This window comes from Phaenicophaeus curvirostris, chromosome 1 (genome assembly GCF_032191515.1).
Source record: "Phaenicophaeus curvirostris isolate KB17595 chromosome 1, BPBGC_Pcur_1.0, whole genome shotgun sequence".
NCBI classification, from domain to species: Eukaryota; Metazoa; Chordata; class Aves; order Cuculiformes; family Cuculidae; genus Phaenicophaeus; species Phaenicophaeus curvirostris.
The window spans coordinates 184,178,435-184,196,142 of NC_091392.1; the positions used below are offsets into that span (position 1 = coordinate 184,178,435).

At 37.5% G+C, this 17,708-nt stretch overlaps 1 protein-coding gene across 10 annotated transcripts in view; it reads right to left on the minus strand.

The window, feature by feature from the left end:
• NBEA (neurobeachin) overlaps positions 1-17,708 on the minus strand; it is a 499,111-nt gene that overhangs the window by 295,685 nt on the left and 185,718 nt on the right. For 8 of the 10 annotated variants that reach the window (XM_069882400.1, XM_069882331.1, XM_069882372.1 and 5 more), the window contains 3 exons: positions 17,128-17,235; positions 15,293-15,461; positions 13,857-13,952 (listed from right to left, as the gene is read on the minus strand). In XM_069882400.1, the coding sequence (XP_069738501.1) occupies positions 13,857-13,952; positions 15,293-15,461; positions 17,128-17,235 (373 nt within the window). The remainder of the gene's footprint in view (positions 1-13,856; positions 13,953-15,292; positions 15,462-17,127; positions 17,236-17,708) is intronic. The other 2 variants (XM_069882387.1, XM_069882380.1) reach the window with 1 other exon arrangement.

Below are 17,708 nucleotides of genomic sequence, written 5' to 3' on the forward strand. Positions count from 1 at the left end.
CTAACACTGAGAGGGCATACAACAGCTAATATACATATATTTTCAGGATGCAAACCCCAGAAAAAGGATTTAAGTTAAATGGAAGAGCTGGCATGAGAAAAACTGAGTGCAAATGCACCAGAAATACATTTAGACTGAGAAGTGACTGCCATCACTACTCAATTAAGTTTCCCCTGGAATATCCTTCCAGTTAAGAGTAACAAATTAAAAAATTAGAACTAATTTCAAGACTCTATAATTAGGCTTGTAATTATTCAGTGGGTGCCTTGAAATCCTTTGTTTCCAGATGAGAATAAAATGCCAAGAGGAGTGAACCATTTGAAGTTAAAAACCATAACACTAATTAAAAGATTTAGGCAGAAAATATCAAGAGAAGTTATTCTATATACAGGTAAGTATATGGATAGTTGATATCCACAGAAACCAGACTTGTATCTTTACTTTTCTTCCTGTGTCTCCAGTACCTAATATGAATATGCTGCACTAAGTCAATGAGGCTGAGGCTGATTTATCAATGAGAATAACAGTCTCTAAATGCTACCTAAATCCAATGCATTAACTCTCATTTTGAAAGCATCAAGAAAGCTAAATGAACAAGAATTTTAAAGGTCCAATTTACTTCTGATAAATCAAATGCAAACAAACTCAGAACAGATGAAATAGCTTAATAACTGCCTTTCAAACAAGAAAAAAAAACAAATCAGTATTTGTGAAATTGAGATATATCTAAAAAGATGTATTATGGGACCTTCTGGATTAGACTTACTATTGGTACAATATTAGGTAAATCTCAGACTCCTAAGCATGAGCCAGAAAACCCAACCAGTTTTAATGACAACATTGCATATCCATAAGTTTTATTCTGTCTTCATTTATACTGTGTCATAGCACTTCCGTTGCCTTCAGAATTCAGGAATAGAGAACACTGCCTCACAACGTTATTTAGGAAATCTTAAACCAGTAACACGTATGCTTTTTTGAAAATCCTAAATACTCAAAGCAACATAGCAAAATTATAAACATGAACAGAAGCAAAAATATAACTGATTGCATCTGTCTATGTTATAACATTGTGACAGTAAGCTTGTAAATTTTCAGCAAACCTCATCAGTTTTCTGCAGCAGAAGGCCATGTCAGTAGAAAAAGCAGAAACATTACCAGATCTAGCAATCTTAACCCTGTCAGAAATGGGCAGTTGGAAGCCAGATGCCTCCTTCTTACTGTTTTTCATTGTAACTAATGAGTTCATCTACTACATTATGGGAAAAGTATGGTCTGAAGTTAACTAAATGACATACTGTATATCTGGTGACCTCATCCATCACGCTCCTTCCCTAAAATATCTTGTTTGCTTGTGATTTATGAAGTGTATTGTAATAGTTTTAACCTACTGTGTTACCTAAATAGCTCTTGCACTGCTTCCATACGCTTAAAAGACACACACATCCGGCCCCCCACTCATAAGATGTTTAATATCTGCAGTAATGATACAGTGCCATTATAAAAAAATGACAACACAAAATATCCTGCTTTTAATCTTTAGTTACTTTAAAAAAATGGAAAAAATGTGTGCATATTCCCGTGGCCTTTTTTTCTTTTTCATTTCATTAATCCCCTCTACCAGATAAAAATCAGGTGAAAATTAAAAAAACTATAAAGTATGAAAGTTATTGTTTTTAAATCCTTAAAATATGGCTGAAAACTTATTTGAAGTCATGCTATTCCAAATCATTGTCAAAATTCCGCTGCAATCAATACAGCAACATTTGCTAATGGAAGGCTTGGGGTAATCTTGATCTAGGAGTTGCTGCCACCTTTCAGTCTGCACATGCACTGGAAAATTCGTGAGCTGTTTTCTGTATGGGTATCTTAAGGCACTGGTGATAACCTTATCAGCTGCATTTTGTAAACCCCTTTGTACTATTCTACAGACTTTCAAAGACAGTACAGTACAAGCTGAAAACACTTTCAAACCAACCAGTCGGTGATATTATAGCTTCCTTCATAGAAGGAAGAGTCAACTAATAGGAGAGTCAACTAAGCTCTAAGCTACAAAGCGAGTGAAAAAACCCAAATCTTCCTAGCACCATCAGTCTACTAGTTTTCATATAAGAGAAGCAGCACAATTAAACTGAGATGAGCAACTAAGTGTGGGGACAGAATCAGAGTAATAAGAGGCTGATGCAGAAGTATATTGAAAGGAGTAACCAAGAATGGAGTTGCACTGGAAATGACCTCAGAGGCACAACAGTGAAAAGAATCACCCTAAAAGACATCAAGCTGCTCTGTATATACTCAGGACTTTTTTTCTTGTTGGCTTTTCTATTTCTATGTGAAAGCTACAAAGACAGAAGAGTAAAAACTCCCAGTATAGGGATCCTTGTAATGATTCAACCACATAACACATACTCATTTTGCCAGCCTGGCCAGTATCACTGTTAATGTAAGAACTAGGCAATAGCAGGCAAATTTGGTGGTGCCCCACTAAGGGAACTCCTGGGGTTCTGTTATTTCTGAAGCAAGGTTATCTGAGCAACACTGACTTATTTTGCAGAAATAACTCACTGTTTTAAAACTTTTTCACACAAGCTTCTTTGTCAACTGAATTATAAAAAAGTAAGGAAAAAGGGCCTGGCTCAGGGTTACTACTTGTCATTATTGCACTATCAGGCACTATCACTAGGAAAATGATTGATAAATGCAGCTTGCATTAAGCCTGCATCTGCTATTTAGCCAAAGCATTTATCCAGGTTTCTAAAATTCCTGCCAGACTAAAAGCTAGCCTTGCTGCTTTTGCAAGGACAGCAATGCAGCTGCACGGATTCAGTTGTCTGTCTAACAGAGCACCAGTAATGGGTGCACATAAAGATGGGGAAGTAGAGCGCATGCCACGACAGCATCTGGCTGGGAACAGTGAAAGCCACAAGCAAGGACACTCCAGGGCTGCAAGATGAATGGCTAGGGGCAGGGGGAGCATGGCTGAAAATGAAGAGACTAGGGGAGGTCAGACATGAAAGACTGAACTGGCTTGGCAACCAGAAAGGTGTGGATCTTGAGATAGGAGATTTAAGACAGAGGCTTGGGAATTCCCTTTAGCCAGAGTGGATTTGTGAGGAGGAAGGTTGTAGCTCTGGCATAGGAAAAACAGAGAGACCCTGAAATGAGAGAGAAATGGAGCAGGAGAAGCTTGAGGTGTGGAAGTCAAGATTGGGAAGCAATGAGAAGCCTGCATAGAGGAGGACAGTTATCATCGGCCATTTTTCACAGTTGAACACCTGTGCACAGTGCACATCATCTCTTTTTGCTCACTGGAAATTGTTTTTATTTGCTCAAATTCCTCAAAAGTGCTATCACTTGTTTCTTTTCCCACTATCACTCCTGCACTCCAGCAGACATGCAGGGCAGCTCCTTCTATTGCGACCAAAGAAAACAAGCCACTTATGACTGACGTAAGTCTTGATCTGTTTAGGCAATGTCTTTAATCAATGTCTTGATTCTTCCTTACTAATCAAACCTCTTCCACCGAGTGCTTGATATATAAGACATTTGTACGCCAGTCTGATTGATTATCTGGTTGCTGAACAAAATTCAATGCATTAGCATTAACTAAAAAAGACTTAAAACAAAATAGATATAAGAAAATGAAAAGTTGTTTTAAAGAAATGTCAACTTCAGAGTCTAAAGCAAGCCGTTTACAGAAAACAAATACAATATGATAGTACGCTTTTTTTTTCCAGGTGAATTTCCCTAGTTTCTGTCAGTTTCTATACTTTTATTTACTTTTTATTTTTGTCTTGTGTAAACTCAGAAAACACATAATGAAAAAATAGATCACTTGGCAGTAACCTGTGATATCTGTATTTCTGACTCACTCTCAGAAAAATGCATTTGTGACTAGAAATTTCTTGCAAAAGTAGTACATAGAAAGTCTGTCATCTAGTTTACACTATCCAGCCACAAAATTTAACACTGATGCACACAGTATGTTCCACAGAGGTGATGGAACTTTTACTGAAATTGTTTTATATTAAGCACTACTTTGAAAAATGAAAGAAATTTAAAAACCTCTGTAATTTGCCCAAAGAAAGGAAAATAATTTTTAATGTTACATTACAAAAAAAAAAAGCCACTACAACTGCTTCATGCATTCATAGTGAAAGACAAATTCATAATGAAATATATGCTCAATCCTATCTTCTGTGCTGGTTTTGACTGGAACAGAATTAATTTTTTCCACAGTGGCTTGTATGGGACTGTGTTTTGGATTTGTCCTGATAACATAGGGACGTTTCAGTTATTGTTAAGCAGCACTTACACAGCCTCAAAGCCTTTTATTCTTCTCATGCTACCCCACCAGAGAGCAGGATCAGGATGCACAAGAAGTTGGGAGGGGATGCAGCTGGGACAGCTGATTCTAAGTGACCAAAGGGAGTGGAAGCAAGTCCACCAACAGGGCAGAAAACGAACCCCCTCCTTGCCCACGCCTCCCCAGGTGCCTCTGCACAATAGGTACAAGGCTCTACCTGTGGAGGATTAATCAGTGGGCAATGTGGGTGCCCATCCACCTACATCCAAGACCAGAATGACACACATCCCATACTACTACAACCTCCACAAGGAAGGAAAGGCAAGTCATAGTTCTAGGAGACTCCTTGCTGAGTGGAACAGAGGGTCCAATATGTCAATCAGACCCTACTCATAGGGAAGTTTGCTGCCTTCCAGGAGCCCCGGTAAGGGATATTGCTAGGAAACTCACGGGTCTGGTACAGTTCTCAGACTACTGCCTGTTACTGCTCTTCCACATGGGCAGTGAAGAAGCTGCAGTACGTAGCCCAGGGATGATCAAAAGAGACTTCAGGGCCTTGGGATGGCTAGTGAGGGAATCTGGAACTCAGGTGATTTGTTCCTCCCTCCTTCCAGTTGCAGTCAGTGACAACAGAAGGGTCAAATGGGCCCAGTCTATTAATAGATGGCTGACGTCGCTGTAACAACTTTGGGTTTTTTGACAATGGGATAGCCTACATGGCACCAGGCATCAAATATGAGCTGCTTCTTAAAGGGGAAAAAGGGTGTTTGCTCAGGAGCTTGCAGGGCTCATTGACAGGGCTTTAAACTAGATGTGAATGGGGAGGGGGATAATATCAGGTTTGCAGACTGTGGGAGGACACACTATGTTTAAGAGACAGGATGCTGGTATGGGCCCTCAACCTGTTGACCTGTGCATGCTGGGGATGCTGCAACACGGTTGAAGTCTTGCGGAGATTGATGGAGGACGGGGAGAAGAGGATGGGGGCGCTCCTGAGGCAGTAGGAGTCAACAAGGGAACTTCCATTGAACACCTTAAGGGAAATAAGGGGTGTTCCACTAAGAGAGTGATACAGCCAAAAGCCCAGATGAAGTGCCTATACACAAAAGCATTCAGCTTGGGCAACAAACAGGAGGAGTTGGAAACTACTGTGCTGCTAGAAAGCTATGATCTGACTGCTGTTACTGAAACCTGGTGGGACAAATCCCATGACTGAAGTGTGGCTATCGATGTCTACAGTCTGTTCAGAAGGGACAGACCTGGAAGGAGGGGGAGAGGCGTCACCCTCTATACAAGGAAAGGGATAAGAGTGTGAAGAGCTGAAGAGCAGTGCCTGAAGAATAGCCACTATCAAGTGGAAAGCTTATGGGAGAGAATAAAAGACCAAGGCAACAAAAGGAACCTTGTGGGTGTGTATGCTAAAGGCCATTTGATCAACGAGAGCCTACAGATGAAGCTGTAGGAAGAAGGCTACAGGAGGCTTCACACTCACAAGCTCTCATCCTATTGGAGGACTTCAACCACCCTGACATCTGCTGGAAATGTAGCACGGCAAGCTTTAGGCAATCCAGGAGACTCCTAGAGTGCTTCAAAGATAATTTCTTAACACAGGTAACAGACACCCCTATCCGAAGAGATGCATTACAGGACTGGATAGTCACCAGTGCAAGTGAGCTCATCAGCAACGTCAAGATCAGAGGCAGCCTGGGCTGCAGTCATCACACAGTGGTGGAGTTCAAGGTCCTGAAGGATATAGGACAGATGAGGAGTATAGTCAGGACCCTAAACTTCAGGAAAACAAAATCTGAGCTCTTCAATGAGTTAGTCAGTAGGATTTCCTGGGAAACAGTCCTCAGGGACAAAGTAGGAAGGAGCTGGCAGATATTTAGGAATAATTTCTATAGAGTGCAAGAACACTCAGTGTCCAGATGTAAGAAATCAGGCAAGGAAGGGAAGAGACCAGAGTGGCTGACTGAAGACCTGCTGGAATGTGGGAAGAGTACAGGGATGCTGCCCAGTTGTGTAGTGATGGGGTCAGGATGGTCAAGGTGCAGCTGGAGCTGAACTTGGCAAGGGAAGCAAAGAATAACAAGAAGAGCTTCTATAGGTACATCGGAAAAGGAAGGTTAAAGAAAATACAACCCCACTGACGGACGAAAATTATGACCTCATATACACAGACAAGGAGAAGGTTGAAGTGCTCAACAACTTTTTTGCCTCAGTCTTCACTGGAAACTGCTCTCCTCACCCCTCCTAGGTCAATGAACAGCAAGACAGGGACCGGGGAATTATAGGCCCTCCCAATGTAGGGGAGGATCGAGTTCATGGCCACCTGAGGAACCTGAATATATAAAAGTCTATGGGACCTGATGAGATGCATCCCAGAGTACTGAGGGAATTGGCTGATGTGGTGGCCAAGCCACTCTCTATGATATATAAAATGTCAGGGAAGTTAGAGGAAGTCCCTGGTGATTGGATGGAGGGCAACATTGTGCCTATTTTTATGAAGAGTAGAAAAGATAACCCTGGAAACTACTGACCTGTCAGCCCCAACTCTGTACCTGGAAAGATCATGGAACAGATCCTCCTAGAAGATATGCTAAAACACATGGAGGACAGGGAGGTGATTCGAGACAGCCAGCATGGCTTCACCAAGGGATTAACAGAGTGGCTTTCTATGATGGAGTGACTGCACCAGTGGACACGGGAAGAGCAATGGATGTGATCTATCTAGACTTCTGTAAAGCCTTTGACACGGTCCCCTACAACATCCTCGTCTCTATATTAGAGAGATATGGATTTGATGGGTGGACTGTTTGGTGGACAAGGAATTGCTTGCATGGTCTCATTGAGAAAGTAGTGGTCAATGGCTTGATGTCCAGATGGAGATTTGTGATAAGTGGATCAGAGGTCAGTACTGGGAACAGTGATGTTTAATATTTTCATTGATAATACAGACAGCGAGATCAAGTGCACCCTCAGCAAGTTTGCAGATGAAACCAAGCTGATTGGTGCAGTTGTCAAACCAGAAGGATGGGATGTCACCCAGAGGGACCTGGACAAGCTGGAGAAGCTGGTCTGTGTGAATCTCATGAGGTTCAACAAGGCCAAGTGCAAGGTCCTACACATGGGTCGGGACAATCCCCAATTTCAGTACATGCTGGGGGATGATGTGATTGAGTAGCCCTGTGGAGAAGTATCTCGGGGCATTCATTGATGAGAAGCTTGACATGAACCAGCGATGCATGCTTGCTGCCTAGAAAGCCAACTGTATCCTGTGCTGCATCAAAAGAAGTGTGGCCAGCTGGTCAAGGGAGGTGATTCTGCTCCTCTACTCCACTCTTGTGAGACCCCATCTGGGGTATTGAGTCCAGTTCTGGAATCTCCAACATAAGAAGGATATGGAACTGTTGGGATGGGTCCAGAGGAGGGCTACAAAGATGATCAGAGGAATGTAGCACCTCTGCTATGAGGGCAGGCTGAGTTAGGATTGCTCAGCCCAGAGAAGAGAAGGCTCCAGTGAGACCTTATAGAAATCAATATATATTCCAATACCTGAAGGCAGCATACAAGAAAGCTGGGGAGGGACTTTTTACTATGGCATGTAGTGATAGAATGAAGGGGAATGGTTTTAGATTCGAAAGAGGAAGACTTAGACTAGACATTACAAAGAAATTCTTCACCAGAAGAGGTTGCCCAGGGCAGTTTACTCAACTGATTCTCTCCCCATGATACCCGGGTGTAGTGAGTGAGCAGCTGCGTGGTGCTTAGTTGGTTTTAAACCATGACAATGCCTTAAGAAGCTGATGTTGAGCAATAAATACTAGATCAAGATATATTTATTACTACTTTGTGATCTTCAAACGTACATTCTCTCAGAGGAAGTTGGAAGAGGCAGTGTATTTTTCATCAGGAAAGCAACACGATGATTTGCAGTGGCAGGCAGAAATTCAGTAAAATTTGACTTCTGTAGTTCTCATTATTACCATCCATGTCCCTTATAACATTTTAATCAGTTTTTTGAAAAAGTATTCAAATAGATTCTAAGGAACATGTAGCCATGGATTCTGACAGGACTTTCTGGATACAAAGGATATTTCCATAGGCAACAGAAATTAGTCCTTTAGTCCACTTGGTATATTTAGACTTCTATCCTTATGCAAGATATTTAGTTTTAAAATAGGCTGGAAATCTCTAATCTGCTACATTAGGAATACAACAATAGTGTAGCAATGTACATTGCCCAGAGAACTGTACATCTATGAGAGCAGAAAAGCTTGGTACTTTCCTTGTCTTCAAAGAAAAAAATGTATTTCTGTGACTTTTTAATATAGTTCATTCTGTCAAGAAAAAAAATAATCAATAGCTTTCAGTTCATCCACAGCACATACCTTTACAAAACTTGTTCTTTTAAAGTGCTTTGGGAAAAATACAGACAGTGATACCAAGGGATTTGAAAAGTCAATCCTTTTTTGATAAAATTCTGTGATAATTGCTCACTGATTTTCTTTCCACAGTGTGTTACAAGGTGAATTGCACAGTTATGATGCTTTCATTTCCAAACCACTTGTGAATAACTTTAAAGGGAAAGTCAGATTTTTACTAGAAATATCTTTTCATTGTTTGGTTAACATTCATTGTGTTCTCAATAATGAACAGGTTGCCTGCTGATGTGTAAGAAAGTTTTTCTAACTTTTCCATTGGTGGATATGTGGAAGCACTGCTGAAGAAACAGCAGTCCAAGAAACCCTCAAGGTCAGCAAGGATAGCTTCAATAGCAATCAGAATTGAGAATACTTACCTTAAGTAACCTGACCACCACAGCTAAAACTATTTCAATTTTGTAGCTGTAATATAAAAAGGTTACTTCATTTTATATAATAAGGCTGATCAGCTACTATTAACAGAAGATTACATGTTCCTCTACTTCTCCTGAGTCTTATTCCAATGACAAGATATTTCTGCTTTCAAACTATGTACTGATTACCATCTGTCTGGTAAGAGAAAGGGCTACTATCAGTTTTCCAGTCTTCACTTCCACACCTTCCAGCCATAACCAAGATATTTTTAAGCCAACTTTGGGAAAATGGCCCTAACTTGCCAGAGAAATCAACTGAGAACGAAACATTATTTTCTAAATTATGCCAACTGCTGCCATTACAGAAATACAAATTTCAGCATTTTGTCCTCAGTTCACAAAGGTAGCACTTGCTGACCAAAGGGACAAATGTAAAGACCACTAATGATGTCTTGACTAATAGAATTTTATCTTAAAATGGCTGTAGGAACTGACAAGTTCAACTTTCAGAATGCGTGATTGTCAGATGCCTTATAAGAATCTTAATAACTCTCCTAACAAAAACCTGAACCTTCTCTGATGTTAAGATTAATTTCATGTATTTGCTTGCAAAATAAAACAGAAGCAGCTTGCCTACCTTCCATAGGAAGTAGCTTTGCTTATAGGGACTATCTTCATCCTTCTGCATTTGAAAGGAAGTTTTCAAAGGACCTGAAACCATCTCCTTTCACCATGAGTAGAAATTAAGCTCTAGCACTGCTTCCCTGCCAAATACACACAGCTAGGATTTCTCACAGAAGATCTTTGTGGAATAGGTTTCTTAAGATGAAAGGTGAAGATTTTTATGAAGGGGTTTACTAGAACTGTAGACTGCAAGGAAAAGTCTCCTTTGAGCACTCAGCAAACAAAAAAAAGGAGACTTGAACACTTATAAAACAAAAGAATAAAACTGAAAATGCCCTCAACCATAGAGTGAAACAAATTAATATTCAAAAATACTTTACAGTGGAGGAAAGTGCAGATAGTGGCATTACATATTGGTATACAGGTAGAGAAGAAATTAAGGGCTATTGGAGGGGCAATGATATGCATTGTTGATTTATTAGATGCCAGGTACAAAGGGAACATGCCTACCAGTCATCAGGTTGAAGACATTACATAAATGTTTAGACAGATACAAAGTTTCTGCTTTCAAACTATCTACATGTAGTAGTCACAAAGAAGACTATGTATCTATGAATATATATGTAAAAAATTCCAGGTATCTATGGGATAGGGATATTACTAAGGCACATAATGTCATTAGATTGCATTAAGTGCCTGAGATCAAAGAATTTCATGCCAGCTTTTGTCACAAATTAAGTTTCACATCTGGAGTTCAGTTAAGCCTAGTAAAAGGAGCTGTGATTAATCTGACCAATGTAGAGGTCTACAATGACATCAATAGTAAATGGAAAGAGATAGGGATTTCTACTGTTCAATTTATCTCTCTTAAGTAGATCTCTAAAGCAGGCCAGATGAGTTGTACCCTAAATGTGCCCTAACTTCTCTCCACCTATTACAAATGGAGTGTAGGAGGAATAGCTCAAACATTGATTCACAACTGATATTTTCCATAAAGCACAACTCACATATGACCAATGATTTTGAGATAAAAAATGGAAATCTACTACAGAGCTTTTGGTCATACTGCAATACCCACAGTCATAGAGATAGCGAGAATCATAAAGAACGTTGCTATCAGCTTTGACTAGTCAGGTGAAAACAACTCTCCTCTTCTGGCAAAGAGATTTGTAATGCAACTTTATTACATCTCCATATTTTAATTATGTGGAAGAACTATTCTTCAGCTGCGTGTGATTAAAAGATTTGATGAACCAGGCTCTTGCATTTAAACAGTTCTTGGTTTAAACCCTCCATTCTGAAATCTTCACAAATGCAGAGAAACTGAGCCATTTGATATCCCAAAAGCCTAACTCATTCTAATTCTTTGGTATTGTGAACAGAAAGAAGAAAGTCTGGCAACACTTACTTTTGTAGGACTGTGCTTCTCAGACATGCTTCAGATGCAAGAGAATACTTATGATCTGCTATTTTCCTTGAGGCTGTGATAATAAATTACTCCAAACAGTAATACTATATCTGACTTAAATTGAAAAGAAAGGGAGTTTTCTTCTCATTTTGCAAGTTCTGCTTTGTCTAACTAAGCACACACTATTTTAAAAGTACTGAAGACCCTTTAATGTTACCAAAAACTAGAAGGAGAAACCCAAGCGCTTGTAAAAAACTTATTAGAAGGAGTAAATCTACACACGCTTTTCTCCTCCTCATGGATCAGCTTATAAAGAAAAAAAAAAAGATGTATAAAACATTATAAAGAAATAAACATTTTTAGTGTTAAATGGTAGCCATGGACACCATCAGTTCATTTTATCCTCCTTGGGTGTGTTCTTTCTCCTTTGACCACCATAAGATGACATATGGCTTGTGAACAATATTTGATTAACAGTAAAAGAAACATTAAATCCTTATTTTACCAGCTACAAATGCATGTAATTAAAGGTAGAATATATTTCCCTGCAAAGTATAACGTCTTCCATTTCAATACTATGTTTTATTCATATATAATAAACATCAATAAACTAGGCAAAAGTCAACATTGCATATGCTGAGAACTGAAAAATTTCATACCAAGTACAACCACGTTTAAAATTCCTGTAACCTGCACTTGACACTATCCGTAGGTACTCATAAGAAGCATCAATAATCAATCACATAGCATAATATGCCTCACACAGCCTTAAACGTATTTTAACTAAAGGTATTGGACCATGTTAAAAAAAAAAAAAAGCATCATTAAGAGAAAAATCAGCATCTTTCTTAAATACCAGTAAATACCTACTCCTACCTTACCCTTTCCTTCACAAATTTCCAGGATAGAGTCCCTCTACTAAAAATAGGTTTCTTTCAAGCAGCAAATCTGTCTCCCTTAATTCATAGAGATCTGTCCCAAAGATGTCTGGTACAGTTCTAGCAACAACGATACAATTTGTTGTATTGAATTGGACTGACAAAGAATGAACCCTTTAAATTAATTTAGCATCATGTAAAATTAATAAAATACAGAGGCTTTAATTCCATGTAATAAATGGATGGTTTAAGCATTTTTAAATACATAGGATTTACTTTAAAAGTATGTATTTACTTTTAAATGCTACATTAAATCACTCTGCAATATGTTAAAATACCTTAAAATTTAAAATACTATTCAAATATTACATGCTTGCTGGCAACATCTGAAAGTGTATCAGATCACCAGAAGGAAATCAATTGGCTTACCCACTGGAATAAAAGATTCTTGAAATGATAAAATGGGTTTGGACTTTTCTGACAGAGTTGGCTTCTATTTTTTTATTTCACTTCTGGTTGATGTTGACAACTGATGAATTGGGTTCAGAATATAAAAAGCAGAAACAGTTTTAGGGATTTATTCTGTACTACCAGACAGAAGTGTAGCACTCTTCTGAACTAAAACCTAATGATTCCTTTTTTTTTATCAGTGACGGATTACATCACAGAAATGTAACTATGTCACAACAAAGAATATTACACCAGCAAATTGAATGATCCAAAATAACTTACTTTCTTTGTATGGCAGACAATAATTGTCTTAATCAAAATCACAAACTCTTACTCACTAGTTGCTAGAATTTAAAATTATTTATTACATACATACATGCACATACCAAAGTTAAAGAAATCCAAGATTAACATAGTGATAGCTGAAGCTGATATAATGAGAATTTTAACATAATGCTCCTACAACAGCATGTGATAGACCTAAGCTGCATTATTACTGAAGTAGAAGTTAACTATTTTTTTTTCTTCATATACAGGATGCAATTTTAAATCTGTTAGGCTTTTTATAAATCAATCCTTTTACCCAATGAGGTTTTCCAAAATTAAACCATGAACATTTTCATCAGATTAAGCTTTTCAACTTATTTAACATTTCTGTATTTGCAGCACAGTACGTGCAAATAAATGGGAAAATGTACATGCAAACTTGGCTAAAGTTATACTCGGGTAATCCTCTCTTTTTCAAATAATGACATCTGAAAAATATATTTCCTAGAGTTTATAGTATCTATTAAAACAAACAAACAACAAAACAAACCAGGCCCAAAACATATAATAGTTGCTTTGGTCACAAAAGCGGTTTCCTTTAAGAAAAGCACAGCACAGCACATTAACAGGCATAAAATAATTCACAGTACATACAATATCAGAGGTTTACATACCATCAAAAGGCAAGAAAAAAAGTGAGAAAGGGAGGCAGAAGAATAGGAAAAGATATGGGGAAAGGGAGTACTAAAAAAGTACTACATGCTATATGTGGCATCCAATATTTTAAAAGTAGGTCCGATTTTATTTTTATGGACCTAATATTGCTTCAGAATAACCACAAACCAAAAGCATTAAAATTTTTCTCCATTTATTTTCTTCTCCTGACTGCTTTTTCAAAATTTATTTCATTATAAGTAAAATTAATAAATGGTAGTAAAAGTGGGAAAGAGATGCCCTAGAGAAATGTAGGCAGGAAGTTGAAGTTTTAAAGGTATCATCAGGTCTGATCTCCATGTAACCTGAGGCGTATACTTATTTATCAACAACTACATCACAGTTAGTTCTTGAATTACATTACATTAAATAAGAACACCCAAACAGGTTAGGAGATGATGTTTGTATTACCTTTGTAAAATGAGTGGGCAAAGCTCTGCTCAGGAATTAACTTGGCAAGGAATCCATGGTTCAAACTTGGGTGAGGGATAGATGGTATGACCACAACTGTGGAGAAAATCATGGAATCAAATGTGAGCCAGCTAGTATTCATGTGTGGCCTGGTCCACTGTGGATCCATGACAGATATCCTATCTCATTGAAACATGCAAATATGGTACTATCAACAAAAAAAAGCATTTCTCAAGGAAGAAAACAAGTTCTGTATCAAGAGATAGGAGACAGCATACCTATTATTTGGGCACTTCAAGAGAAACATTCATGGGGGAAAAAAGAGGCACAGATAGATACATACACGAATACAGGCAAGACAATCATGGGTGAAATAGTTCACTGAAAATTATAGTTTCTTAATGCAGAACCTTTACATATAACGAGGAAGGCACAAAAATTATGATTTCTCATAATTGACTATATTCATGTAGTATATTTGAAATGGAAAGCCTACAAGCACATGGACTTTAAAAATTATGTATAAGTAGTAAATAAAAATATCATGATGAAGCATAAAGTAATAAGTAAATGTAAATTTGACACAAAATGAAAGATAATATCTCTCAAGAATGAAAATTAGCAACTCCATAAATGAAGAAAGCAATTAAAAATCAATACAAGAAAAAAACACATAAAGAGCTTCATGGACAAATTCAATTACTGTTTTCACCTCTTCTAACACAGAAGGTAGGGTTCTGAAAAAAAACTACTGAACTGAGAGTGCAAAATATTTGAAACAAAGCAGGATAAAGTTTGGATCTCTAATATCTGATGGGTTCTGACAGCTAACAGACTCCCTCCCTCCCAGGCCAAAGAACACATGCTAGTAAAAACCACTACTACTACTACAAATCAGAAACAGTTCAGCCAAAGAAGGCAATAGAAATGCTTCCTTTTTATTATATTGCTTCAATAAGCTTTTAAATGCAGGCACCCAACACAGCAGGACTCCAAGAAAGTACACAGTCCTCTTCCACTACCCCTGCAAAAACCTCCTCATTCAAGCAAAAGGAGTTCACATGGGCAAACAGCTGTGTTTGCTGTTTGTATGTTTCATAGTATAGAGTTATAGATATCTGTTCTTGCTATCAAATAACAGATTCAGGAAGTTGTGCTGATCAACTGTCTTGTATTTTACCACTTTAACTCCATCAGGGACCCTGCTTCTTTTTAATTATTTTCAAATTAAAAAAAAAAAAAGCCATAAAAAAGCAATCTGCAAATGAAAATTACTTATATCCTATAAGCAAACTATAAAGGAAGACAGCAGCAAGTAATTTCCTATTAGGATCTTAAGCTAATCACTGAAAATACTTTGTCATAAAGTAATTACACATCTAAAAAAAAATCTGCATATCCAAATGAAAAATAACATTGGAATAAAACAAATATACCTGTACTCGTTGGAGAATTTATTTCTTGTCTGATATTTCTACCTGCCTGGCTCCCAGACCTTGCAGTTTCTCGTTGTGGTTCTAGTATATCACGGTATTTGGAGACCATCAGAACAGAAATAAAGTAGACTACTGCCAAAGCTAAGAACTGAGCCTGCTTGCTGTCATCCTGTGTTGGAGTAAAAGGAAGAGATTATAATACCAGACATTTCCATAGAATTTTCACAGAAAATCATCACAAGGCTTTATAAATAATGCCTTTCTGAAATGTTACATCTGTTAACATAACATTAAATGGATTACATAGATCTAACGGATTTTCAGTGGAGTTCTATGCACACAGCATACTTTGGAAGCTGCACAAATTAATGGGACTGTGGAGAACATGGGCTTTTCAGTCTGGAGGTGTGATTCTGCTTTGAGAGAGCTTTTGAGGCTTCTGAGCAGCAAGGGTAACTGACACTTGCTTCCCCAGGGCTGAGATTCCAAAAGTTCCTGCCACTAGAAGTACTACTGCTGAGAGGGAAAACTAAGTTGGTTGATGCTTTTCTAGCTAATATTGGATGCATTACTAAGCATAACACCTTCTGGTAGCATGTAAAAGCAGGAGGGATAAAACAATTGTTTTTCTTACAGCAATAAATCCCAGCTTGTACATTCTGACTTCTCATTCAACACAACTGTCAGGAGCAATCCTAGTTTTCCAGGGTTCTGATTTAAGTAAATGCCAGGACCACAACAATTTTGCTTTCTTCCTCTTCTCCTACCCGAAAGTCTGCTGTTCTATGGCAACTACCATCTGCGGCTTAAGTATCATCCTGACGGAGCTTAATTTGCTGTAGTTCAGCCAAAATGTCTACGATGATGATGTAAACTACAACACAGCAGCATTAAGACTTCAGTCTCTATCTACTCCTACTGTGTTTTCACCTTGTCACAATTCCACACGTATGCATTTTCTATTATAAATCCAGCGCTTGCTTTCCATGTTTTCTGAGTGGTACTCAATTTGTCTACACATTTTTGCAATTCTTAAAATAACTAGATATGCTGTTATTAAACTCCTTCATAGAAATGCCAGAAAAAATATTTCTCCTATTCCCAACTACTTTAGTTAAAAAAAGAATGAGTGACAGAATTCAACATGATCAGGTCATACTGAAAGATAATTTTTTTTGTGTGTGTGTGAAGCTCTACTTTCTTCTTTTTAAAGTTCTACTTTCTTATTTTTCTAACGAGTATTCAATCCACTTGATATTAGGTTGGAGAAGTTTAAACGTACCATATTTATTTCTGCATATATAATAACAATTCCTATTGAGCTAATTTCAAAAACAAACACATTGTGGCACAGTTATTTTGCTAAAAACAATTGCAGATAAATCTGAAAAACATTCTTATAAATTTTTTTATACAGTATATGTATAAATATCTATGTTTAGCAGAAATAAAAACTGTCTTGATAAAACAATTTGCTGCAGTTTTGTAATTTGTAAAATAATTCTTCCTCCTACTCTGGTTGAACAAACAGCTTGCATCTTTAGTAATTCAGTTTTAATCAACACAGATCATAACCGATTTGTTCTATTTGTAATTATCTGGTTAATATAAGATCAAGTCTGACTGTTAAGCAGAGTTAGCTACTATTCTCAAATAGCTCACCAGAATGAATTTAAAGTGCAGAAAGTGGCTGGTAGTTACAAAGCAGATGGTTTGCAGATAATATATGAAGTACAACACAAGAAGGATATTTTTAATTCCAGTACAATCAAAATCTCTTTCAAAATACAAGTGATGACTTTGCAGAAGAAAGAATTACAGCACATATTACTCACCACATCACGAAAAACAACTGCTCGTAGACGATTAATATCAACATCCTGAAGAAGCCTATCAGGGTCTTTTATAGGAGAAAGATTTCCAGGGACATTTTCAAGGGGAGTCTAAAAATAAAAAGTAGTGAGATTTTTTTTCCCTCCCAAATATCAAAGCATCTCTGTTAAAACTTTATCAAGTAAAAGTAAAAGTAAAACTTTTATCAAGTAAACTCTGTTTACTTGATACCATTTTTAGATATTACATCAATCTTAGATACTTCGTTACTACCGATATACTACCAATATAACACTGACAAGGGTTCTAGAAATAAAGCAAAGTTTTGTTATTGTCATCATACTAACTATTTAGATAAAAATTGTTACATCTTCCTAGTACCTCAGAACAACTGTATCTCTTCCCAGAGTTAAGATAATAATATGCACCATAAGATTATTTCAGATTAAAATACCTCAAAACCTAAAAGTCTCCTTATACTGATTTGCTTTGCACTGAATGTGATAACATGAGAAATGTAATATTTCTGTGAGATTTATTGAAATAATATTGTGAAAGGAGCTGAGTTCGTAAATGCTATCTG